The sequence below is a fragment of the Mycena indigotica genome (genome assembly GCF_014461135.1).
Source record: "Mycena indigotica strain 171206Taipei chromosome Unknown Mind.scaff0005, whole genome shotgun sequence".
Taxonomy (NCBI): Eukaryota; Fungi; Basidiomycota; class Agaricomycetes; order Agaricales; family Mycenaceae; genus Mycena; species Mycena indigotica.
The window spans coordinates 2,124,923-2,151,176 of record NW_023503004.1 but is presented as its reverse complement, the minus strand read 5'-3'; the positions used below and the strand labels follow the sequence as shown (position 1 = coordinate 2,151,176).

Genomic DNA, 26,254 nt, shown 5'->3' with positions numbered 1-26,254 from the left:
GCGCCGGATCCGGCGCCGACGTAATACCACGCACAAGAGACGTCGGCGTCCGCGGCGTGACCGGTCCGCGCCGACGGTTGAAACTTAAGATTGATCGCGGGCTTCTCCGTGGGATCTTCGAAGTCCCATCGCCCTCTCGTGATCGCAGTCGCGAGGATCGACTGCGGACCTGCCTGGCGGGCTGGAGCGGGCTGGCCATCGCTGCACCGCAGCTTCGCGAACCACCGCCGTCCCGCGCGGATGCACAACGCGACATGGAGCCACGCACGATCCGTATATAAGGCCCCGCGCGGTTGGCAGACCCCATTGGCTGTGCCACCACCCGCTTTTCCGCTCCCTCCCTCGATTCGCAGTACCCCTCCGGCTGTGCCGCACTTCACTCCACCTTCAGCCACCTTCCACCCACTTCAAATCTCACCACACCCGGCCCACGATGCGCGTGTCCGTCTCCGTCTCGTTCGCGTGCAGTGTCCTCCTCGCGCTGCAGGCCCTCGCTGCACCCGTCGACCTCGCCGCGCGCGGCAGCAAGAACAACAACAGCAACAAGGCCGCCGCGCTGACCGGGGAGCTCGAGGCGACCGGGACCGGCGCCGGGACCGGCGTGCAGGCCGGCGCGACGCCGGGCACCAACAACGCTAACCCCACCCCCGGCGGCAACGGCGACGTGAATCCCACCCCGGGTAACGGAGCCGTGCGTCTCGTGTTTCATCTTCTCCTCTGGACTGTGCTGATGAGAATGTGTCCAGGCCGGCGCGGCCGCCACCGGGGTCACCGCCGGCACGCGCACCGGCGCCAAGGGCCGCAAAGGCAAGGCGAAAGGCAAAGCCGTGTGTCTCTTTCCCGATGTACCTACGGCCGGCTGACGTGCATTGCAGGGCCGCAAAGGCAAGGGGGGTTCAAGTCTCGAATCATGGATATAGGGTCGGAAAGTTTTTTTCCGACCCCTGGGGGACCCCCCCCTCCCCCCCTCCTGCCATATCGGGTAATATGTTCCCACGATTCGCATCATGTGACCACTGATGCGATCAAAAAGTGGGATAAAAAATTCAATCTTTGTGAAACTTTTTTTTTGCAAATTTTTTATATATGTGTATGTGTATATGTGTATGTATGTATGTACCTGGAACCTTCAAACACACATGGCAGGCCATATCAACTCTTCAACATGTTCACCTCTTATCAATCACCTGTCCATGGACCTATAACAGAGTAGGCTATCCAAGCTCATGGGCCTGAAAGTACATAGATATAAGTATGAGGGTTCTGAACCATAGAAATTGGAGTGTATATACTATATTTTCAGTGTCTTTACACCTATATAAGGCCCAAATCTTTCATATACAAAAAGTTTTTTTTACCCCCCTGGGACCCCCCCCCCCCTACCCCATGTGCCTGATAAGGATCTTGAACCCCCCTTGCGCAAAGGCAAAGGGAAAGGCCAGGGCCGCAACCGGAACGGGAACGGGAACGGCAACGTCGTCGCCACGGGCGGCGTCTTGGTGCGTAGCGTCGTGGATCGGGAGTAGCACTCAGGCGGTGGCTGATATAGCTGGTGCAGAACAACGGTGCGGCCACCGGCGGTAATACGCAGACGCCCGGCGCTGCTGGCAATGCGCAAACTCCAGGAGCCGGCAATGGCAACGGCCAGACTCCCGGCGCCGGGACCCCAACCGCAGAGAAAGCTCAGCAGACAGGCGCCGGCGCTGCAAACGCACAGCAGACGGGCAACGGCCAGACGCCCAGAGCCGGCAATGCACAAACCCCCGGCGCCGGCGGCGCCACTGCCACAGGTGAGACCGCCAGCGCAAAAACACCCGGAGCCGGCAAGGCCCAGCAGATCGGGAACGCACAGACTCCCGGAGCGGGCGCGGCTCAACAAACCGGGAACGGCCAGACCCCCGGCGCGGCCGCGACGCCCACCGGCACCGTCGACGCGCAGACGCCCTCGGTGCGTGTCCCCGCTCTTTCACGCTAAGAAGGACGAGTTTCTGATTTGATGCAGGCCGCCCGCCCGACGCCGCGCGCCGAGGACTCGGAAGACCCGTTCGGCGATTTGGTCGAGGTGGAGGAGGAGAGCGAGGATGAAGAGTTCTTTTGAAGGGTAGATAAAAGTGTGGATATATGGCGTAAATCCGAGCGGGACATTCCGAGTCCTAGATCAGCCTGAGCCTAGTGTCAATTAACAGATACCGCTGTCACGCCGGGCTCGGACCGGAACTCGGAGATTGGCGAATCGTCATCATGATTCAGGTGTGCAAACGCTGAAGCGAGCAACGCCATCCGGAAGACAGGCGTCTGCGAGGCGTAGGCGTCTGGCAAGCCTGGGTATGATGTGGCCAAGGGTTTTAAGAGGCGCACCCCACCAGTACCCACCCTCAGGCTATCAGCCGCCGCATCTGCTGCCAGAATGTCCGAGCCCAAAGCAACAGACGTGTTAATGGACAACGCCTGGAACACAAACATGCTGATCATGGAGGCGCTGCGCGTGGTCATCAAGATCGACTTCAATCAGCCCCCACATGCCGCCGAGAGCTACGACGAGCTCTTGGCGGCGTATGACCTCCCCGCCGCTGTCGAACGCGACCACGGCACGGCACGCCGAGCTCGCGCTGGAGGCGTATCAGGAGACCTACCCGCGATCGCAGCGGGACGAGTGGATGCAGTCGATGAAGACGGCGATCGAGACCGCGGCACGGTACCACCGGACGTCAATGCAGCACGTCGAGCTAATTTTCCCGGGGAGTGGGGAGTTTCTCGAGCTGCCCCCCGGGGAGTACCTTCGCCCGCTCCAGGACGTGCACAAGCTGGAGTCGCTCTCGATCCAATGGCCGTTGCAAGCGGTCTACCCGCTCGCTCAGATCCTCGACCCGCCGCAGTCCCAGGCGCCTGCCAACGGGTTCATCACCAAGGCCTACACGTCCTTTCTCGAGGGACTGACGGCGGTGCTCAAGGCCCACCCGTACCGACTGCTCCGTCTCCGCATTTCCCTCCCGCAGCCGCCACCCGGCCCGGATGGCCCGCTCTACGCCCTCCGTTTCACGCCCAAGGTGCTCCCGTGGCGCTTGTGGTACCTCGAGGTCCTCGACCTGACGCACTGGTCCCCGCCCGCGCGCGACCTCATCGCGGTGCTCGCCGACACCGAGCGCCTCCCGCAGCTCAAACACGTCATCATCGACCAGGGCGCGCCGCTCCCACGGTCCGACCGGGACATCTCCAGCGACTCCCGCCAATACGACGACAAGGCCCCCGAGCGCGACTCGTGGCGCGCCGTGGGCACGTGTCTCGCCGCGCGCCAGCCCCCGCTCGCCTCCTTCTGCGCCGCGCTCCATGTGTTCTACCGCCCGGGCGGCCGCGGCGGGCGGGCGATCACCAGCGCCGACCTGCGCGAGCTTCTCGGCCCCGACTTTGAAAGCACGCCAACGGTGCTTTGCACTACCTGGCCCGCCGACTCGACCTCCGAGGACCAGGGTGGCCACGCTGAGGGGTGTGGACATCTTGCTATTCCCAAGGAACAGCGTTCCCGCTCCAGCATCTGGCCCTCCACGCCTGTAACCCCGCCAGAGGATTCGCGGCGGTTCAACAAGTCAGCAGTACTTTGGTATTAATGCGCCAAACCACGTACGAGAATGTATTGCGAACGATATTTGCGTCAAACTTTAAAAAAGCTGTCAATGAATACTGTTACTTTGTATAGAGAAAGATACAAGACCGTTGCATGTGAAGGCATAGCTCGTGAAATTCGAATGCCTTCCGTTTCCGTCGTATTTTGTAAGGTCGGGGACTCGACGGGGAGGATTCCCGACGTTTGCGCTCGAGTAGGAATTGGGGCTTTGAGGACATGACTCGGAGATTCTGGGAAGGATCCGTCTGTCGTAGACAACCTCGAATATGCAGATCTCTTCTTCGCCGGACGCATGAGAAGCAGGACAAAAACAAAATCACATAGAACGCACCAGCCGCGCTTCCTTCTGAAAACGCTCCCCGTTTTCAGAAGCCCCGAGCTGAATTCATCCTACTACGGACCCGATTCGGTTCCTTCAAGTTGGGCATTGGCGGCAAGAGTTCCGCACTACGGGCGACGACGGTCATCGCTGGATGACAAAGAAGAAGACACGTTTATGCTGTGCATATGAGCAACAACAAGGACCTTGCGAACGTGCAGACAACGCACCGGAGTCTAGGATATCAGTTTTCTTTGCTGCCAGATTTTTGTCCGGATGCGATGTCGACGGGCGCCGGCCAGACGAGATACGGGTGTTTAATAGAGGATGCGCGTGGATGAACCTGGCAGCGCGCTGTATGCCGTCCTCGGGGAGCCTCTTAACTATTTGAAGTACTATTTGCCCAAGAAAGCATACTCACCTGGCACGGAGACTGGAGTCACAGGGCAGAACGCAGGTCCTTCGGAATACCCAGCAGCTAGTGAAGTTGTGCTTGCTCCAAGGTCGGCTTGCGAGCGAAGGAAGCGGAGCTAGAGGATCGCGGTCGGAGGAAAAGAAGCAAGAGCTGACTAAGTTATAATCACGTGCACAATTTTTGCCTCCTCTTCGTTTCGTCTCTTCCAGCTCCAGTCAAGCTCCAGTCAACATTACAGAACGTGAGACCTGACTACATATGAACTACTCGTACAACATGACAGAGCAAAGAACAATAGAGTAAAAACAATGTTCATAGGATACCGCCCAAGTGGGCAAAAAGATTTCGCCGCTTTTGGGGTGGGCGGCTCGGAAGCGGCTGGTGGGCGGCTCTGTGAAAATTATGTAGACGATATCTTCGCCAATACATCACATAATGACGACCTTCCTGGGGCGTTCGATAGCCCCCGACGAGCTCTTTCGAACGTGCTGCTGAGCGGCTCGAACAGTGGCCTCGTTGTTGAGAAACGGCCTTAGACTTTTTGGGGTGGGCGGCTCGACGGCGGGTGGGGGCGGCTTTTTGCCTGAATTTCGCCGCCCTCTTTTTGCGGTGGGCGGCTCGTGGCAGTGCTGCCGCGGCTGTGGGCGGCTCTCGCACAACTGAGCGCGGCTCTCGTGTGACAGAGGGCGGCTCTCAGCCAAGCGAGGAGGGCGGCGATGAACATGGCCGCCCACCCCAGTAAGCGGCAGCTGCGGCGCCGCTCTCTTCCATTGACCTCACTCCTCGTCACCACAAGGCCGTCGCCTTCGTCGCTGGCCACTTCTCCGGGTAGTGAACGCATGTTGCGTTGCCCGCGCCGTCGTCGTCGTCGCCATCAACGTTCGCCGACGGCGTCGACGCCCGCAGATGACAGATGATGAGTCATTCACATCACCATCACTCCATCTTGCCTTCGCTCCACCACCATCCCGACATGCCCTCGGCCACCGCCTCCCGTAACTTCACGGAGCCAACGTCGGTGCCCCCACTGTGGCCCCATCCCACCCAAAGCACATCGCCGCCCGCCGCCACCGCCGCCCGCCGCCACCGCCGCCACCGCAGCTGGGTCCGCGGCCTGACGAGCGGCTAGGTGATTCATGCTCAACATGCCTGAGCATGAGCCTTGATGCTTTCCCGCCCCTCCCAGAGCTCGCACATGCTCCCCGAGCGACTCGCCGGTCAACGTTGAGGACGGGCCGCATTTTTGCGGAAATATCTTGTCACGGGCCCCACTCTCGCGAACACGGAACGACTCTCTCGGGACATCCGGGGCCGCGAGCATCCGCAGTGAGCTCACCGTTTCTCGAGGGCAACACCGTGACTTGTGCGCGCTCTTTGAACACCCATCGACCTGGACTTCTTGGTGCGCTGACTACGGCGCTATTCTGATTCAATTTGCGCCGCCCACCCGCTACCGAGCTGAGCGGCAGCTGCGGCTGTCTTTCATTGGCCTGCACCCCCCGAGTTGTCATTACGCAACGTACGCGCTGGCAATGTCGCAGCAGAGAGCTCGAGAGTCGACGAAGCTTCCTAAGGCTTAAGCATCCGCGAGGAGCTCCTGGCGCGACGCTGTGCACACCCTGCATTAACACCGCCCCGGAGGAGCCGCCTTCTCAGCGCCATTACCGCCCCATGGACCCCTGCTACCTAAAGAACCCCAAGACTCCGAGATGTGATCCATCCACCGGCGCCAACTCATCACAACTCGCTGTGCCACCATGCCAAACATCTTTCGCGATGACGACGACGCCGGCCCGGGTGTCTAAGTTGCGTCGTCCGCAGCTTGCCTCGCCCTTCAGCACTCCTAGTATGGCTGCCACGCCGCGCTCACCTTCTTCCGAGTCACAGCAAAACTACGCCTGTCCTCGCTGTGCGCGGCTCAGTGACCGGCTCGGCAAGCATACTTTCCAGTTGAGCGGCGGTGCGCGGCCGCAGCGGTACCGGTGCGGGGAGGGCAACAATGTACGTTGCTGCTATGCCACTAAGCGGCAGCTGGGCTCCCTTGCATCGACGTACCTCGTCATCGCACAACGTGGTGCCCAGCACAAATGACCGCCGCGTCGTCAAATATGCGCGTTCCGCCGATGGTACTGCACCTGACAGCAGTAGGTCCACCCCGAGGACGCCGGCGAGCCCCATGGTTACGCTACAGGGGACGGCGGAGGAGGCGGCACCGAGGAGGAGGAGGTTTGGGTTACCGTGAGCCCAGGTGACGCCCGGGTAAGTACTTGTCAGATGTCGCTGCTGTATACTACAAGTAGATTGTAAACCACTGGATTTCCATGCCTCAGAGGTCTTATCTAGTTGCCGGACAGTGCAATTCTTAAAGATGAGGGTTGTTCATCTGATGTAATATGTCAATTTAACAATCCCCAAAAATTTATCATTACTTAGAATGTAAATAGCAGCACAATGACTACAAATTATGCATTGGGATCTTCACTAATGTGTACAGGACACCCAAGAGTATGTAATTCAACAAAAATCCCAAAACCTTAAAATTGAGTACTTCGCCGCCCACCCCTGGCGGCGCTCTGGGCGGCGCGTTGTCATGGCCGCCGCGGCCCTCAAGGCAACGGAGACGACGCCAGCCATCAGCATGAGTGTGCATCACGCAGATCTATCGTCGAGCGCCCAACCATGGCACCCACCACCAGCTTTTGGAGTCCTTGTAACGTTGCTCGACGACGGTGGGCGGCGAAGTACATGATTACGTCAGATCATGTACTTCGCCGCCCACCCGCCGCCCACCTACTGGTGTGACTGCCGCGGCAGCGTGACAGAGGTGGGCGGCGATGGGGCTAGGTGACGCGGCGGTGGGCGGCTGGTGGGCGGCGGTGGGCGGCGAAATATATCTGCCCCGCCCAAGTACTTCCGAGTCTCCCATCCATCTCCGACCAGCCATCCCTGGTCTTTTGCCCTCAACGTCGTGCCCGCGAGGACACACAGCCCCAGCCGTGCCACGACATACACGCCGACCCCGCCGCCCTGCACGAGCGGGTGGACGTTGTCGTGCACGTCCTCCGCGGTATGGTGATGCCCGACAAACGAATGCATGAGCGCCAACATGACCGGGTACACCGTTATAAGGACAGAGAAAACCCGCCAGAGGACGCGTTCGGCGTCGGAGGGGAAGGTGCTCGACCACGCCAAAAGGTGGAGCGCGCCAAAGACGGCACCGACGAACATGCCGAGGAAGCTGCTCAGCTGGAGCGGGGCGGAGAACTCGGCGTCGTGGGGGGAGTGCGACCAGAAGTCGGGCACGGAGCGCGACGGCGGGCGGGGGTCTGTAGTGTGTGTAGGCGCCTTGAATGGGGCCCCAGACGAATCTCTCCGCATAAAAGTTGTGGCCGCGTTTGCCCAGGGAAGCAGTCGGCACGGTTTCTGCGCCGTCGCCAATGGCAATCGCCCGTTTGACCCCCTGCGGCTTGTACCACCAGAATCCCCAGATGAACAGGTTAACGACCGAAAACGCAAACGTGCTGACTTCGAGCTCGCTAATGGGGAGTTGGCGCCGCATGCGGTCGCATATCTGGACGATGAAGAACGCGGTATGCAGGAGGGCCACGCCCTTGCTGATCTCCTCCGTCTTGGACTTGTCCTGGAGGTCATGGACATCGATGGCCCGGATGTCCCGCAAGTATGCCGACTCTGTTGTTGATTCATCATGGTCTTCGCTGTCATATTTGAGGCGCAAACGAAAAAGAGGTGGGCTGATTTGGGCGAGGGTGGTAACCGGAGCACCCGTGGCGCGGGTCGACAAAGCCGCCCATGGAGAAGAAGAACCCGTGTGTGATCGACAAGCCGTAGCCTGTAAAGTCAGTTAACAAAAGCAACGATTCCACAAGACATCACGCACGTCGAGCAAACTCTCTCGCCACGAAAAGCTGCCTGGCCGCGAAAAACACCATGAGCTCCGGCGCAACCGCACCCACGAGCATCATCCACACTTTCCGCAGCACGCCCTTCGCCTTCGACTGGCCCGGGGGCGGGACATTCGGGTGCACCGAAGTAGGGTGCTGTGAGTTGAAAGTGTTTCGAAATAGTTTCGAAACAGGTTTCAAAACACATGTAAGTTTTGAAATCGGTTGAAGGTCGACCTGGTTTCGAAACCAGCACGTGGCTCCGGGGACTGACACGTGATCCTCGGATCCCCGGACCACGCCATTGGCAATCGATGTTATGGCCTTGCCGTCCAACTGGGGCTAACCCTGACCACTTCCGCGGAGTTCTTCATGCCAAACTTGATCGGCCAAGCTTCGGCCCGACTCGCACCATCGCCGGCTACTATCACCGGGCGGTCCGGCCCCGGTAAGCGGCCGGTTTCGAAACTGTTTTGAAACGGGGGGTGTTTTGAAACAGTTTCGAAACAGCTGTGAGTAATTCCCAAGGAATTACTCACAGCACCCTACACCGAAGCCCAGGTGACAGCGCCCAGCGCTCGCAGACAGGTGAGGACGAGTGTCGATAGTGTGCGAGTGGGCTGCGTGGACATTGGATGCCGTGAGCCCAACAGCAGTGGACCGCATTTGAAGCTCTGCCCCCGACCCAACCCAGCGGAACAAGGGGGTATCAGAAAAAAAATAACGGAACATACGTTGGACTTTTTGTTTAAGCCCTTCCAGGGGACCCACCGACCGTGACTGTGACGTGACATTACCATATTAGGAAGGTAATTCACACAGTCATGTGATCTGATAGCATCAAACTCAGTCAGTCCTCTGAATTTCCAAGAACATTGATAGAAACATAGACTTCTAGCTATATATATATCTTGTAGACAAAGTCCTGATATAGTCATTGTCTTACAAATCTCACTCTAGAGTACAGATATCCATCCCCATATGGTCTGATTTGTCACAATGTTCCATCTGATGATGAGATACTGAAAAATAACCACTTGTGAGATTGTTGATACTTAATTATGGATGTATAGTGCACCAAACAGTACTTGTAACCCATCCTAAGACAATTTTAACTTACCATTTCAGCCAAAAAGTTTCTACCAAAAAATTTTTTTAAGGGTCCGGAGGGGGGACCGACCGACCATCCCGGTTGTCACTTTTTGACACGTGACACCCCCTTGCAGCGGAAGCTGTAGACCGTCGTTCAGCCACAAATGAGACGCCAGGCCACGAGGCAGCTCCAACGCGCTAGCGCCATTCATTGCGGAAGTAAGCCGGTGCACGAATGACGAATAGATGCAAAGTAGATGACTCTGAAGGAGTCGAATGGATACAGCTGATTGCAGAATTATGGGTGGGTGGAGCTAAATTTTTCACATCAATTTATCACAATCTGTACTAAATCTGGAGTGGATGGCGCAGAAAATGGGCAGAACGTGGAGTAATCTACTATATGTGGTGAAGAATGGGGCCCACTGTCAACATATCACAATGACAAACACGAAGCTCCACCCACCCATAATTCTGCAATCAGCTGTAAATCTATTTGGTACACACAGTGTGACAGTACATGACATCCCAATTAGATGATCGACTAATTGGTACACACTGCCAATCCTCTTTGAAATTATTGTGATGTAGGCTAGCCTACGATGTCATAGCCCCTAATCCATCTCCTTTGACCCCGTCGACAATGTCTAACGACCACCACTCCTCTGCAGCATTCAACAGCTATCTCGAGGTTGACCCCCACAGAGACTTTTTCTCCTGCGTGGTTTGCCAGTGTTAATATAGAGTCAGCGGCCGGATTTGTCACCAGAAATCAACTCCCAGTGCCGCTGCCTGAAGGATCCGTGCAGCAGTACCTCTATAACAATGAAATTCCGGTATTTCGTGGCCGAGTAACCCTTCGAGAAGCTATTCCTTGTCTTGCGGACTTGGCACCGATTACCGCTTCAATGCAGGCTGCTTTCAAAAACGATGGTGCCCGTTCGGTTGATCTTCTCATCAACGGTAGTTGGGTTAACTATGGATTGGCAAAGGTATACAGATATTTTTGCCTATCATTTATTTATCACTATGTCCAGATACGTCTAATGACACAAATCCTCAACCAACTCCCTCATCTTGAGGCTGTTACCCGACTTCTGCACCGTATCATCTCCGCCTCACTTCTCACTCCAGAGCTGCTTACTGAATTCAAATCCTGCAACTTTCAGGAGGCTATTTCTGGCTTTCACGTCACTCAGATTCCACTCTATGATCTTGGTTGCCTCTTGGCTGAAGAGTGGCTGACGGATGATATCGTCAATGCGATGGAAGAGATATTCTACTTCCGCTATGCAGCTCAGTCTCCACACCAGGACCCTCCATTCTTGCTCTTGCCGACTAGCTTCTTCCACGACTGTCGAATACTCTTCCCCAATGGCAAATACTCTTCTGAGCTACTCAGACTTCGCAATCGTATCCGAAGTGGCTCAGTTGAGTCTATTGCCTTTGTGATATGGACAGACTCACATTACATTGCTGTCACGCATGTGAGTGGGAGACAGCGCGAGTTCGGAGACTCTTTACATTCCGCACCACCAGCCGACATCATGCCTATTCTCACATGGCTTTTTGACGGTTTACCGCAGTTCAGACCTGCCGACAACTTAGATCTGGCTCGTGGAGTGATTTGCCGCCAGCAGGGTGGTGGTAGCTGTGGTGTTGCCGCTCTCAATTTTGTTGAGCAGCGACTCCCATTTGGGTCTACTCCTTGGGATTGCAACCAGGCAGCTGAGTTCCGTAACTTGTTACTTCAGCAGCTTGTTGTTTGGCATCTCTGTGCTCGCAAGAAAAACACCGTAAGTATTTTTGCTCAGCTGACCTGAATGCTGACTACTGTCCATAGAGTTTTATTGACTGGACTGAGCAGTGTATCTATCCTGCGATTGAAGATCTGGATCTGAATATTGCGCTTAATTACACCAGGGGCAATGCTTGCGTCAGATGGGAAATGACAGGGCTAGGGCAGACCTAGCGGCAGGTGGATTGGAGTTCTCTTTCAGCTCTTTCAGCTCTTTGTATACCGCTGTCATGAAATTAGATGTTCCAATTATTCTTTGATGGCCGATCAAACATGCTGCATGCCTCGTGGTCTTTCAGTCTCTTTGTGTCTTTCATGAAAGACGATGCTAAATACTATGCCAGTGGGCATATTTGATCATCCAACATCTTACTCCCTTCTTCATTCATGCCTGGAGTCAAGACAACCAACAAGCGCAAGCGCACAGACAGCAACGGTCAGCAGCCCGGCACATCTAAGCGTGGCCGTGGAGGACGCACAAACACTGCACAAGCCTCCTCCACAGCGGATGCCAGCACCTCAACTTCTTCTGGGGCCGGTACTACTGGTGCCTCTGCAACACCAGCTGTTTCTGTTGCACCAGCTGCTCGTAGACATGCATACCGGGCAGTACCATCAGATTTGGAGAATGCGACTGCGGTGCGTGGGCCATCTATCTACTGACAAATAATCTTACTGCTTGTTTTACAGCAAACTTTCCGAAGCTGGGTTCGTTGCCTCAGTGGTCTGTTTAAACAGACCGACGTCCTTGGACGGGCTGATGCAGCGAAAGAGTGGTATGATCAGCGCCACGCACATGTCGAAAATCTGCAGGCGCATGTGGATGATCTCATCGTCAAAGCCAAGCGGCCAGTGCAGGATGCGCTGGCCCGTGCCCACCAGCTCCTCAGCCGTGTGACGGCCGAGACGAATAGGGAGGGTGGGGCAAGAGGTAGTCGGGGCACTATCGCACTCTGCATTGGCAACATTCCAGCCGAGCATATTGCTTCAGCCTTCACAGCAATCTCCCTCGCTGGTCTGAATGCATTCCATCCAGATGTCTTCGGCCCTGCGCAATCCCACTATAACCAGCTCCATCGACACATTGCCGTCTCCACTTTCCAGGCAATTGCTCGCTTCTTTGGCTTTACCGAGTCTTCTGTTTCTCTCGACATTGCACTTGATTCAGTCTTTCTTACCGACGTCTACAATGTCTTCATTGCATCAACGCTTGGGCCTGACAGTCGTGCTGAAGAGACTAACCCTGGTTCAATCTCCGAAGCTGCAGTGCTTGATGCTGATAAGAAACGCCGTCAGCGGGTACGTCCTAAGCTTGATTTTTCTCCCCAGCTTATCACTCTGCAGCTCTGTGATCGCCGCTTTGACCAAGCCGTGCTCGAAGACCTCCCAAAGCCTACTCTGCGGATGGTTGGGCATCCTGCTTCCCACTCTGACGACGAGACTATCTCACCTGAGAGGCGCAAATCACAAGATGCAACCAAGAAGTACACCACACAAGCACGTGATAAGCCAGGTCGCAATCCGAAAATGACAAGCCTTCTTCGCTGGCTTGATGTCTGCATTGAGGCAAAGTGGGCACGAAATCCTGTTGGACACAAGTAATATTTCTCCATTTATTTGTTCAACAATCTCACTGTTATGCAGACCGCCAATGCGCAAGGTCGACGAGCTACTTGTACCATCCCGGCTGTCACGTATTCTCCCCCCTCCCGTCTACTATACCAGTGCACAACAAATCCCGGTCCGCCTCCCGCTTGACTATTTCGAGCCTGATTTCTACAACCGGATGGATGTCCAAGAGCGAGCAGCATATGCGGAGGACACCACCATTGCATTCCCAGCTGCAGAGCTGTGCGCGGACTGGACCCAAATCAGTGGGTGGAAGAACCTTAGCCGCAAGAAATTTATGCGGAAGCATGGTGACGAAATTGTCCAGGCCTACGACATTCCGACAGAGGAGGAAGTTGAGGCAGAGCGCCAACGGCGGGAGCGGAAGGAGAATGGTGAGGAGCAAGAGTTTGATTTGCAAGATAGTGAGGATGACGATGGTGAGACTGATACTTCGCAAGAACCAGCACTGAACCTAGACCCAGACTCGTCAGGTTCAGGGATGGATGACGAGTAGACTCATTGCTCAGATTAGTATAGACTAACTACACTTCTGTTACATTTAGAGAATCCGTTGATTACATTACATGTTATTTTAACAAACAATCCCAATTTGCATTGACTACCATTGAGCAAATCATGCCAAAGCTGGCCTTTAAATTCGTCTCCGCCAACACAGTCTACAGCAGGAAAACAGCGCACATCCACCCATGAATTCTTGCCCGCCATCACTTGTTTGCCCCGACCTACCCCGGCCACCCTGGAGGCGTCTCTGGGCCGAATCGCGCCAAACCTCGCCCACGAACTCGATTCGTCCAGCGCAATCCACGGCACGAAAACGGCAAGCATCGAACCACGCGTTCCCGCCCGCCATCACTTGCCAAATTCAGATGGCCCCGAGTTGTCCCAGCCACCCTGGGGGCATTTCTCAGGATAATCGTGCCAAGCTGGGCCTGCCGACTTGTGTCCCCTGACGCACTCCGTGAAGGAAAAACGGCGGGCATCGGCCCACGCGTTCCCGCCCATCGCCGCTTGCCAAATCCAAGGTGTCCCCAACTTGTGCCGACCACCCTGGGGGCGTCTCCGGGCCAAATCGCTTCAAACCTCGCCAACAGACTCATCTTCCCCAGTGTATTGCACGGCACGAAAACGGCGCGCATCCACCCATGCGTTCCCGTCCGCCATCACTTGCTTGCCCCGACATACCCCGGCCACCCTGGGGGCGTCTCTGGGGCAAATCGCACCGAACGTCGCCCACGCACTCGTTTCCCCCAAAGCGTCTCGCGGCCCGAAAACGACGGCTATCGGCCCACGCGTTCCCGCTGGTTGTCACTTGCAAAATTGAAGTGTCACCGACTTGGCCCAGCCGCGCTGGGGGCGTCTCTGGGCCAAATCGCGCCAAAATTTGGCCACAGGCTCGTCTCCCTCAGTGCGTTCTACAGCGCGAAAACGGCGTGTATCCCGCGGCGCGTTCCCGCCCGCCATCGCTTAGTGGTCCTGAGTTGTCCTGGCCGCCCTGCGCTTAGCTGCGCTCCAATCCCCACCAAATTCTAGCGTTCAGCACGCTCAATATGCCCGGCCACACCCTCAAACTTCTGGCCCGAACGGCCCAGCCGTTGTCTCCCGCCGCCAGTCCATCATTACCCAACCCCAATTTAGCCCCCAGATTGCCGCCCAGGAGTGTCCCGGCTAGTAGCATAGTGCTGAGACCTGTGAACCAGATGAGATCGGCATGAGCCTCGAGTTAGAGTTGCCCAGTAGTGCGGTAGGTGTAGAATCAGGGACAAGAAGGGGGCTGTGCACCCTGTGTCAATGACGTAGATGGCGGTGGAGGGAATTTCCTCTCTGCCGGTCTACGTCATAATGATCGGGACCGGTAAATAATTAGCCGGAGGTGAATTGAAAGTGCCAGAACGTTACCCGCAACTACGTCATACGTCTGCTGACCTTGATTTAGATCAAATGAGCCGGATCTTCTTATCAGTAGTCTACTAATTGACTCCCCCTTCGTTTCCGCCTTCAATGCCCCCAAAGCCCAAACCTCCCAAGCTCTATCCCTGCAAGTGCACCAAGTATGGGTGCTACAAGAGTAGTATTGAACTTGGTGGAGTAGTACAGCCTGGCCGAATGATCACATGGAAGCATCGAGAGCAGCATAGACAAGGTGGCCATGCAAAAGGACTAACAGGTCAGAGACAGACCAAGAATAGGAGGTCAACTAGAGGAGTTCATGCAGCTACTGCTGCAGACTTGGTAGATTCTGATGATGACAGTGATTCAGGTCATAATATTTTTTGCTTGATTAAATTATTAAATTCTTTAAACAGATATTGGTATCCCAGATACAGATAATGGAGGACCAGAAGGTTTATTTCACACCTTAAATTCCAGAGCCTGTGATGACTTGTGCTTTTCTCAGACCCAGGTCCAGAAACTACTCAACCTGAACCTGGACCAATGCTTGTTATTCAACTTTGCTCTATGCTTGCACTTTGGCTGCACACCAAGGCTAATGTCAGCAGATCTGTTGTCAACACTACTCTCAAGGCAATCAATTTGATTATTGCTACTGTTCTAGAAATTGTCTCTCTAGGACTCAAGCTACAGGAATATCTGTTACTCTTCCAGATTTTCATATTCCTAAAGATGTCAGAACTATGTTCTCCAAGTTTGATATTGAACCAATAATCAAACGGACTATCTGTTGTCCAAAGTGTTATACCCTTTATTCTGGCAATATAGATAAGCTTCCAAAAGTTTGTAGTTTCCGGCGTTCTCCACGTGCAAGGAAATGTGGTGCAACTCTTCAACGTCAATGCAGAACTGCAAAGGGTACCAAGAATGTGGCACATACAACTTTCAATACTCAGGATTTTGATCAATGGCTCCAGTTCTTTTTATCACAGAGACCTATTGAAGAAGCTTTAGCAGCTGCAGTCAACAGGGAATTTCCAGCACCTGGAAGTGATATAGATGATCTTCAAGATAGTCAAGCTTGGGCAGATCTTGGTGAATATCTTGAGAACAGGTATAATCTGGTGTTCAGCCTGTATATTGACTGGTTTAACCCTCTTGGAAATAAAACTGCAGGTATATACAGTCTCTCCTTTTTTTTTTGAGGGTATTATTAATAAAGAGTATAGGAAAGTCAGTATCCTGTGGTGGCATATACCTCTGCTGTCTTAATCTTCCTGCTCATCTACGTTATCGCAAGGAGAATATGTTTCTGGCAGCTCTTATCCCCTCACCTGGAAAGCCTGATGCAGCTATAATTCCTCATGTCTTGGATCCAATTATCAAGAAAATTCTCTCCTATGAGCCTGGAAAGATGGTCATTACCCACTTGCATCCAGAGGGTACTACTGTCAGAGCTAGAATTATCCCTCTTGTTGCTGATCTGTTGGCAGCAAGAGAGGCCAGTGGATTTCTTTCACACTCAGCCAACTGTTATTGTTGGTACTGCCTTTTGACATCTGATGAAAATGCAAGGCTTGACTGGCAGAACTGGGAACTACGAGATGCAGAGGCAGTACGTATTGCTGCTCAGCTGTGGAAAGATGAAACAACTCTGAAGGGTCGTAATGAAAGAGCAACTGCCACTGGTATACGTTGGTCATCATTCTATAGGCTGCCATACTGGAATCCTATCAAGCACACAATACTAGGTTTTATGCATAACTGGCTTGAGGGGGGCCTTACGGTTTCACCTCCAAACTGTATGGGGTGTGGGAAGATCAGATGAAAAGGAATTAGAACTTCAAAAGTTCAATGATCTAGAGACCTATAATGAACTTGCCCAATCTGAAACTGCTAGTGAAGTAGAGGCACTCTTGAATGATCCTTTAGATAACCCAGAAGACTTTGCAGAGTTCTATGATAATTATAGTCAGAGCAATACTCTCAGAACAGCAGATACAGATGATACACCACAGCAGAGGGGTGTTTCCCAAGCTCCAGCCCCAGATAGTGATGAGATGGACATTGATGATAATTGGTCTCAATCAGCTGTCATGACACCTGATCCTAGTGCTATATCTAGCTCTACAGATAATAGCTCTGATAGGAATGATGATGATGGTCAAGATAATGACAGTGATGATTTTGATCAGGAATATACAGGTGGAGCAGTCTTTGGCAACTTCAAACTAAACAAGACTGTCATTGAACATATTAGAACCTGTATACAAGAAATGTATTCACCATCTCATATTCCTAGGCTACCTACTAATCTTGGAGAGAAAAAGCATGGGAAAATCAAGGCAGATCAATATCTTGTGCTTTTTACTGCTGTCTTGCCACTTGTTATTCCTGAAACAGATCTTTCTGAAGAGGATAATGTGAATCAAAATATGAAAGCAGGGTTCTATCATCTAGTAGCAGCAACTAATATTAATGCCTCATTCTCTGTCTCTCACAGTGAAGCAGATATGTTTACAGAGGAGCTTATCAAATATAGACAGTATGTCCAAAACACACACCCAGATATCAATGAACCACCCAACTTGCACTTTTCTGTCCATGTTGCAGCTCAAACCAAGTATTGGGGACCTGGACCTGGATTAGCTGAGTTCCAGGGAGAGCAGATTAATGGACAACTACAGAGAATCCCAACTAATCAACATCTTTGTATGCCTATTCCTATCTACCCTTTCCAATTATATTCTGATTTTTCTTCTCTATTCAGATGATATTGATTTCACTATGCTCCAGCAAATGGCACGGCGGAACCGACTTTTATCTAGGCTCCACTATCATAACTTTACCAATCCCAATCTTCAAGAGTTAGCTGAAATTCTAGAGCCTGAGGCAGCATCTCTTAAACCACCTCAAGAGATGAATGAGTCTGATTTGACTTGGTATCTAGCAAAGGCAAAGCGTGTCTCTGATAAGCAGTATAAGCTAGTTCTGGAATATTTGAATGTAGGTGGTGCAGGATACATAAGCCATCTGGCATATGCAGACCTAGACCATAGAGATATGATTCTACCTCCTGCTGCAAAATCACTAAGAAATTACAAGGAAGATAGAAAGTCATATAGCACTCATAGCTCTCATACAGGCAACAGTCTTATTCAGTACCAGGATCCTCATACCAGCAACATAGTGACAGGAGTTATTGAATCAATTCTAGAATTTCCATTGCATGGCTTTCTCAGAAAGTTTCTTCTTGTGCATAAGCATAGAGCTCTAGATATATCACAAACACCCTATGCCTATTTTCCAAGACTTATGACTGGAATTGTTGCTGCAGAACCTCATACAACATTAACTGTTATTGAGCCTAAGCATGTTATTACACACTTGACTGCATGGGCCCGTCCCTCTGGTACATATGCTGGTATTGATGAACACTGTCTGGTTGTTTGTTGGGCATTGAATCGTGGGCGGTGGAAGTCAGCACAATAAGGTTGCAGAATTTACCATCATCTGTATTTGTTATTCTGGTTGAAGGACCTCACAACTCTATGTTCATGGAATGGTATTATACTGTAATAATATATCTATATTTCCCTTCAATTCTGTATTGTTTCCTGTATTTATTACATCTGTGTTCAAGTTTTTGCTTGTTTTGGTTGCTTGTCTTCAGTATTTATTGAAAATGCCAAGTAGCAAGAACTATTATATTTTAATTAAATATCTCATATACTTGTCTGTGAAACTTCCAATTGAATTTGTAATTATTTTACACTTATTTCTGTTTATTTTAACAAAAGGTGGCCTTAAATAGAGTATAGATACAAAGACCATCAAGCCTATCAGGCCCATCAGGCCTATCAATGATGTATCAGAAGGATATTCTTTGTGCTACCAGTAACAAAGACACATAAGGAACTGTATGTCTCCGGACAGCAACCTGACGCTAGCTCTGTCACACAACTGTCATTCCCAATCTGACACATGGTTTGCCCGCGGTGTTATGCTGTGGGCTATCGCGACTTCAATATGTTCAAGCTGAAAAGGAATGTGCGTACTGATTTTTTGTCTTAACTTTGACAAAAACTCACAAATATAAGATGACGCACCCCGTATTTGATTGGATGCGCACCATGCAGACTCAGATATCACCCGTCCATCAGCGTACACCATCCTATATACAAGCTCCCCACAACAAGGTACCGGCAGTTCATCAGTTGCAACCTCTTCGCTCTCCAATCATATTTTCCTCTCCTATTCCAAAGTCAAAACCTTCTTGTTCCTCCCCCATCTCTATCAATTCCGAATCCAACTCCGAGTCTCCGGTCCTACCGTCACATGCAGCCCCCATTCTAGTTGATTCTGATTCCGACTCTTTTTCACCGCCACGCACACCTCCCAGATCAAACGGGAGATTATCGACCTTATCTCACCAGATGTCATCGAAATCAATTCTTCGCCCCCACTGCGACTGGCAAAGAAGGAAGATATCATTGAACTGAACCTCAGTCCTGCTCGTCCTGCCACAAAGCGGAAAACCAATACTAGTAGGCCCGAACAAACCGGTACATCTAGTGCTCCCATCGTCATCTCTCCTAGTCAACCACCACCTCGCAAGGTTGCCAAGCCACACTATCAGCAGACTGGCCCACGATTATCACATCATGGTCCCTCACGTCCGCTCAATCTCATTCAGCCTCCAATCCGGGTGGGGTCGACATTCCGCAGTCATGATGCAGCAGTCGAGGCAATATTTGCTGAGATGGAGCAGCGAGGATACAAGTATATCAAAAAGCAGTCACGCCATGGTGAACGCCGGGCAGATCGTCTACCGCGTACTCCGCTGTAATCGTTATGGAGCACCGGAGGAGACCCACAACCCATATCTCGATCCATCCGACCATCGACGTGGGCGGTCAGGGCGAACAAACTGCGGGGCACACATCTGCCTGACCGAGGATGCACCAGGTAATTGGCGTGTTGCGGTGCTCAACTCAGAGCATAATCATGAGCCGCCAATACCTGTTGGCGGTCATGCGCAGCGTCCGCCAACCATGTCACAAAAAGCGGCCGTCAAATCGTTCTCTGAGAGTGGAGATTTTGGCCGACGAAGCATGCAGAAGGTACTGGATATCAACTTCCCGGGTAACAAGTTGGAGCCGCGCCAGGTCCAAAATCTAATCAATACTGCGCGGAGAGAGTTCAGGGAGGACATTGAAGCGAAGGGTGGCGACGCAGCTTCTCTCGCGTCATGGTTACGTGCTCACCCAGAATATGTATCGGCCTTTCAGTTCGACGAATCCAATACCCTTACCGGCATTTGGTGGCAGTCTCCCACTCAACACCAGCTTACACGTCGGTTTTGGGATATTCTTATCAACGACAACTCTTATAATCGCAACGACAAGCAATTTCCGCTGTCCATTGGCATCATCATCGACGATAGCGGACGGTCTCGCAATGGCTGGTATGCCTTCACACAGAAGGAAGACACAGCTTCACATGAATGGATTCTCCGTCAGCATTTGGAAGCGACTGATAACCGCCCTCCTGAGGTCTTCATCTCTGACCGTGCTGGGTCTCTTATCAATGCCACCTCCAACGTTCTTGTCTTCAGCCATCATGTCTACTGTCTATCACACCTTCTCGGAAACATCGACAAGAACCTTGCTCGTGCCCTTGGACCCGAGTGGAAGCCGTTTCTGAACGAGTTTTGGGCGTGCTACCGTGCTGTCTCCCCTGACGAGTTCGAGCGCCTTTGGCGCCAGATTATTGATCGCTATGAGACTGCGCGTCAATACCTTGCGGAGCTCTACCAATGCCGCGATCGATGGGCTTGGGCTTGGGTAAGCGTTGTTTTCACTGCTGGAGTCCGGACAAATGGCCGGGTTGAGGCTGAAAACCGTGTTACCAAGTCAATTCTGGGCAGCAAAAAGACACTCACACAAGCTTTCCATGCCCTCAATGCTCGGACAGACGAACAGTTGAGAGATGCAAATATACGGCTTCGTGATGTGAGTCTGCATTCTCTACGTGTGCATGGTTCATTCAAATCTCCCATCTAGTCTTCACGCCGCCAACATCCGGGTCCAGTAGAGACCCTCTTTGCACCAATCATGGACCTCCTACGCAGGCATGGCGGAATTTTGGCAGTTCAGTTATCTTTCAAGCAAATGGAGCTTTCCATTGGGTATGACGCGGTTGCCTTGCAGCGTCCTGAGGGTGTTCGAGACTGGGTATGCAATCTTTTATATGATTGAGGTTTGCATCTAACAGATTTACTCACGACACACTCCACCCCCTCCCACGCAGACAGTCGGGATGCGCACCGTGTTCTCGGAGGTTCAGGCAAACATATCCATGCTCACACAGAAGATTCAAACACGCGAACAGCTTGACGCACTGGTGGAAAAACTGAGCGACATTCAGTAAGCCATCTATCTCCGACATTCAACGGTATTCACACCTGAGTAGGCGAGAGAACGATGATGCTGAGCACCGCTCCCACATCAAAGACCCACCGACTGTGACGCGCAAAGGCCGCCCTTTAACGCAGCGGTTGACCTCAGCAAATGAGGCTGGACGTCCTCGGGGTGGCGGAGGGCAGCCCACACATCGACAAGGGCAGGCATCAGCAAGAAAATGTGGAATTTGCCGCCAACCAGGCCATACTCGTGGTGCTTGTGAATGGAATCGCAATGCTCGATAGTGTACCAAATAGCAGTACACCGTGTACCGTCACACTTTTGTGTACCAAATAGATTTATCCGAGTCGAATGGGTGATTGTTTCAAGCTTCGTGGTGTCCGGGGAATGGAAGCATGTGGAAAGAAAGAGGGAAATGGCACGATTTATAAGTTTATTTATAAGCTGGCGCATCGATCTCTTGGCAACGGGAGTGATTGATTTGCCATAAATGTGCAGAGACAAAAAAGTACCATAACAAGACTTATACTCTATGACCTCTTATCAGTCTGCCATTTGAAGGATTAGAACTTGTACATATACTTATGAAGTTGGCCTTGGGCTATTACCCCAGCTTTGAGATGAACTAGGCCTTTCAACCCTTCTCCTCTGACACACTTGAATGGATTGAATATATTCTGAATATAATCAAATACAACTAAATATATAATGAGGAGGGATAAGGCCGCAAGTGGCAGGTGCCAAACCTTTTGGAAGAGCTGAAGAATGATATGATGTGGCTCGTCCCAAAGAGGTTATAGAATTGCACAGCCATTCCCAATATGGGGGGGGGCTGGTTTCAACATGGTTCTGGTCGTGGGCACCGAGCCCATCATGATGGAATGACCATCATCAGTTCTCGGCTAATTTGGCGGGCAGCCAGTAATGCCCCATTTTTGCACCCTCTATAGCGGTAGAAATTCTAGAAAAATGAAATTTGCAGACTTGGTATATAGCTGGACAACGGGTCGGAGAATTGAGTGAAATGGATGTAATATTGCTATGGTAGCTCAATGGATGTGTGCCTGTTCATGTCCGATAGCCAAGATTGTCCGACCAATTATTGGGTCCTGTCTGGGGAACCCCCGCTTCTCGGCCTCCTTCGGACCCTCCGAACGCATTCGAGGCGCATCCGACCGGCGCCCCTTCGGACGCTCCGACCCGCCCCGACCATCGTCCACGGCCTCCTTCGCCCACACAATCACCGATCCGTCAACACCCTCCCAACGATCACCTTGGGACATGGCTTGCGACGCCGCTCAGGCCTTCTGCGCTCTACGTCGGCAGTTACGGACGACCAGTATATAGTTGGCGCCCTAGCAGGCGGACCCTTAGAGTTTCTTCTCTTTGGATCCTCCCCTGCTAGGTCGGTCCCTCCGTGTATTTCCCGTAGCTCTTATTCACGCTTTGGATCCTCCCCTGCTAGGCTTTCGTCGGAGTCTCCAGGGTTGCCCTTACAGCAGAAGAAACTCTCTACGGGATTAACCGGTCAAGATTGCCAGGTTCGGTGCGGACTCAGGCTCGGAGTACGAGTCAGTACCCCCCGTCCACCGCCCCTGCCACTTGACCCCTCCTCCTCTGCTCTTGTCGTCCCTTACGCCCGCTATGTCTACCGGAGCTGCTTCGGACGCTGACGCGCGCATGGACGCCCTTGAGGCGAAACTTGACAACCTCACCAACATCCTCACCAATCTTGCTTCCCAGGCTTCCGCTGCCGCACCACCTTCGGCAGCTCCTGAACCGACTTCGGCATCTCCGAATGCCTCCGACGCTGATGCGTTATTTGGTGATATTACCGTCGCCTCAAGACTGGTCTTACGACCAAACCCCCCGTTTGCGTTTAACGGAGATCGCAAACGCGGCCGCGCCTTCCTATACGCGGTCAAAACCTACGCCCGGCTTGCCCCTGAGGCCTTTGTGGTCAACGGAGAGCCGAGTGAAGAAAAGGCCGTCCGCTATGCCATGTCCTATATGGCGGAAGGACCTGCTCAGCAATGGGCAGAGCGTCATGGGAGTAAAAACCCCTTCCCCTTCCCTCGGTGGAGCCTGTTCCTCTCCGAGTTTCGCCTTCGGTTCGTTGAGGAGAACGAGCAGGACCTCGCGCTGGCTAAGTTAGAAAGCGCGGGCTATCACATGGGGACGCGGGACGTCTACGGATATACCGACGACTTCGAGGACTTGATAGACCTCGCTGGCTTCGAAGACGGGTTGGTTAAGGTGACCAAGTACCGCCACGGACTTGACCCTTTGATCAACAACGGTATCACCTCTTCGAACGACCCCCCAGACCTCCGTGACTATCTGGGTTGGCGCACTCGGGCTTTCCGACAATACGAAGCCCTGGTGCGAGCGAAGCTCATCAAAGGAACGGCTACCCCGCGGACCGCCTCAGGAGCTCCACGCGGCCCCTTCCCTATCGCTCGTTCGGCAGCTCCGTTCCCCATCCGCCCGGTGGCCCCGCCTGCGCCACCCGCGGCCCGCGCCCCCGTCTCGGTGCCTCCGGCTCCCGTCCCTATGGAGCTGGATCGCACTAGGGCTCGGGGTGCCCCTCGTCGAGCCTGCTTCAGATGCGGCGACCCCAATCATTTGGCTCGGGATTGTCCGCTCCCCGCCGACGTCCGCCATGTGGACATCCTCGACGAGGTAATCCAGCAACTTGGCGACGAGATGCTGGGAGAGCTGCTCGCCCGGCTGTCTGACACTGCGGCCTTAGCGGAGGCGCATTCGGAGGCTCCGGCAGAGGATTTTGTCCCCCGCGATGAGTGACCGGTGTGCCCTCGTTCGCGTCCATAAATCGTTTCACTTGTTTGTATGATGAATCAACTCCCTTGCCCTACAACGAGCCTGAAACGAAAGACGCACCCTCTGCCCCCTCCGAAGCCCTCGTTCGGATTCGCCGACTTGCCTGGGAGAAAAAGCTACCTGGCAGTTATACCATCTCTGCCGCTCCTGGTGTTAACTCGCTCCATCTCCCCCTTGAACTTGAGTCCACTGCGAACGCGCTCAAGCTCTCCCTCTCAGGCCTGGTCGACTGCGGAGCTACTTCGGACTTTATCGACACAGAATATGTCAACCGAAATAATGTGCCGGTCCGAAATCTCTCAGTACCCATTCCGGTCTACAACGTCGACGGCACCCCCAATGATGCTGGGTCTATTCGCCAAATCGCGGACCTCGTTCTACGGTACAACGGACACTCCGGAACGCGTTCAGCTGGCTGTAACCCACCTCGGGAAACAGGACCTGATACTCGGATACTCCTGGCTCAAAAAGCATAACCCCGAGATCAACTGGGAAACGAAGGAGGTGAAAATGAGTCGTTGCCCCCGCAGCTGCTCTACCTGCCGTGACAAAGAGCGGACCGAACGCGCTGAGGTTCGGCGGCTCCGACTCCTTAAATCACGACTACTTGCGGGCGCCTTCCCCACTGTTTGCGCTATCGATATCGCTGGCCCGGATGATGCTGACGACGAACTCGGACCTGCTTCGGACCCTCCGAGTCCCTCACCAGATCTCGACGACGACGAGCATCTTGAAGACGGTGACCGTATCTTCTACACCTCTTTTCGCCCAGTTGAGGAGATCCGCGCTGGCAGTACAGTGTCCCAACGCCTTGCAGAGGCCTTCGCCCGTAACTCGGCCCCTCCGCCTTCGGAGATTCCGGACTGGGCCAAGGAGTTCCAAGACGTCTTCGACAAGGAGTCCTTCGACACGTTACCAGAACGAAGGGCTTGGGACCACGCTATCGAACTCGTCCCCGATGCGAAGCCCGCTAACTGCAAGGTGTATCCGATTTCCCCCCTCGAACAGCGTGAACTTGACGGGTTCATCGAGGAGGGACTTGCCACGGGCCGTATTCGCCCTTCGAAATCTCCGATGGCTTCCCCCGTGTTCTTCGTTAAGAAAAAGGACAGAGGGCTTCGGTTTGTCCAGGACTACCGCGCCCTCAACGCAATGACGATTAAGAACCGGTACCCCCTTCCGTTGATTAACGACCTCATCAACAGGCTCAAGGGTGCCCGTTACTTCACCAAACTCGACGTTCGCTGGGGCTTTAATAACGTCCGGATTAAAGAAGGAGACGAGTGGAAGGCGGCCTTTCGGACTAACCAAGGGTTGTTCGAACCTTTGGTGATGTATTTCGGCCTGACAAACTCCCCCACGACGTTCCAAACGATGATGAATGACATTTTCCAGGATCTCATTCTTTCAGGCGACGTTATGATCTACCTTGACGACATCCTTATCGCACATTCGGACCTCCGCAAGCACCGCGAGATCGTCCGGGAGGTCCTTCGGTGGCTCCGAATGCACAAGTTGTACCTTCGCAAGGAAAAGTGCGACTTCCGAGAAATCGTCAATCGAGTACTTGGGGGTCATTATCTCGCACAACCACGTCGAAATGGATCCCGTTAAGGTCGCCGGAGTTTCCGCATGGCCTCCGCCCGAAAACAAGAAGGACGTTCAGCAGTTCCTGGGGTTCGCTAATTTCTACCGCAGGTTCATTCGGGACTTCTCGGCCCTAGCGCAACCTCTCTTCGCGCTCACCAAGAAAGACCAGAAATGGACCTGGGGAGACGCCGAAGCCGCCGCCTTTCAAGCCATCAAGGACGCGGTTGTATCAGAGCCTGTCTTAGCGATCCCGGACGACTCCCGGCCTTTCCGACCTGAAGCAGACAGCTCAGATTATGCGACGGGGGCAGTTCTTTCACAACAATCCGCCCCGGACGGGAAGTGGCACCCTGTAGCGTTCTATTCCAAAAGCTTAAATGATGTCCAGCGCAACTACGAGATTCACGACAAGGAGATGCTCGCGATCATCCGCACACTCGAGGAATATCGGCATTTCCTTGAGGGCGCCGCACATCCGGTCGAGATCTGGACTGACCATAAGAACTTGGAATACTTCCGAAAGGCGCAACACCTTAATCGTCGGCAAGCCCGATGGTCGTTGTACCTTTCTAGGTTTGACTTTACGCTGCACCACGTCCCAGGTCGCCAGATGGGCCGTCCCGATGCTCTCTCCCGCCGGCCTGACCACGGCATCTCCGAAGACAACTCGGATGTCACCCTCTTACGCCCCGAACTGTTCCATGTTCGCGCGCTTGAGGCCGTCACTG

At 53.3% G+C, this 26,254-nt stretch overlaps 2 protein-coding genes across 2 annotated transcripts; both read left to right on the top strand.

The window, feature by feature from the left end:
* Positions 1-316: 316 nt before the first annotated feature.
* On the top strand, positions 317-920 carry MIND_00581400 (uncharacterized protein; the record flags this gene model as incomplete). The annotated part of the gene is made up of 3 exons (XM_037362573.1): positions 317-691; positions 747-827; positions 876-920. Exons 1-3 carry the CDS (start codon positions 434-436, stop codon positions 918-920), a joined length of 384 nt encoding a protein of 127 aa, XP_037220494.1. The 5' UTR covers positions 317-433.
* A 1,599-nt stretch (positions 921-2,519) lies between these two features.
* Positions 2,520-3,605, top strand: MIND_00581300 (uncharacterized protein; the record flags this gene model as incomplete). The annotated part of the gene is made up of 1 exon (XM_037362572.1): positions 2,520-3,605. The coding sequence occupies one exon, from the start codon at positions 2,520-2,522 to the stop codon at positions 3,603-3,605; it is 1,086 nt and encodes a 361-aa protein (XP_037220493.1).
* Between the last annotated feature and the right edge of the window lie 22,649 nt (positions 3,606-26,254).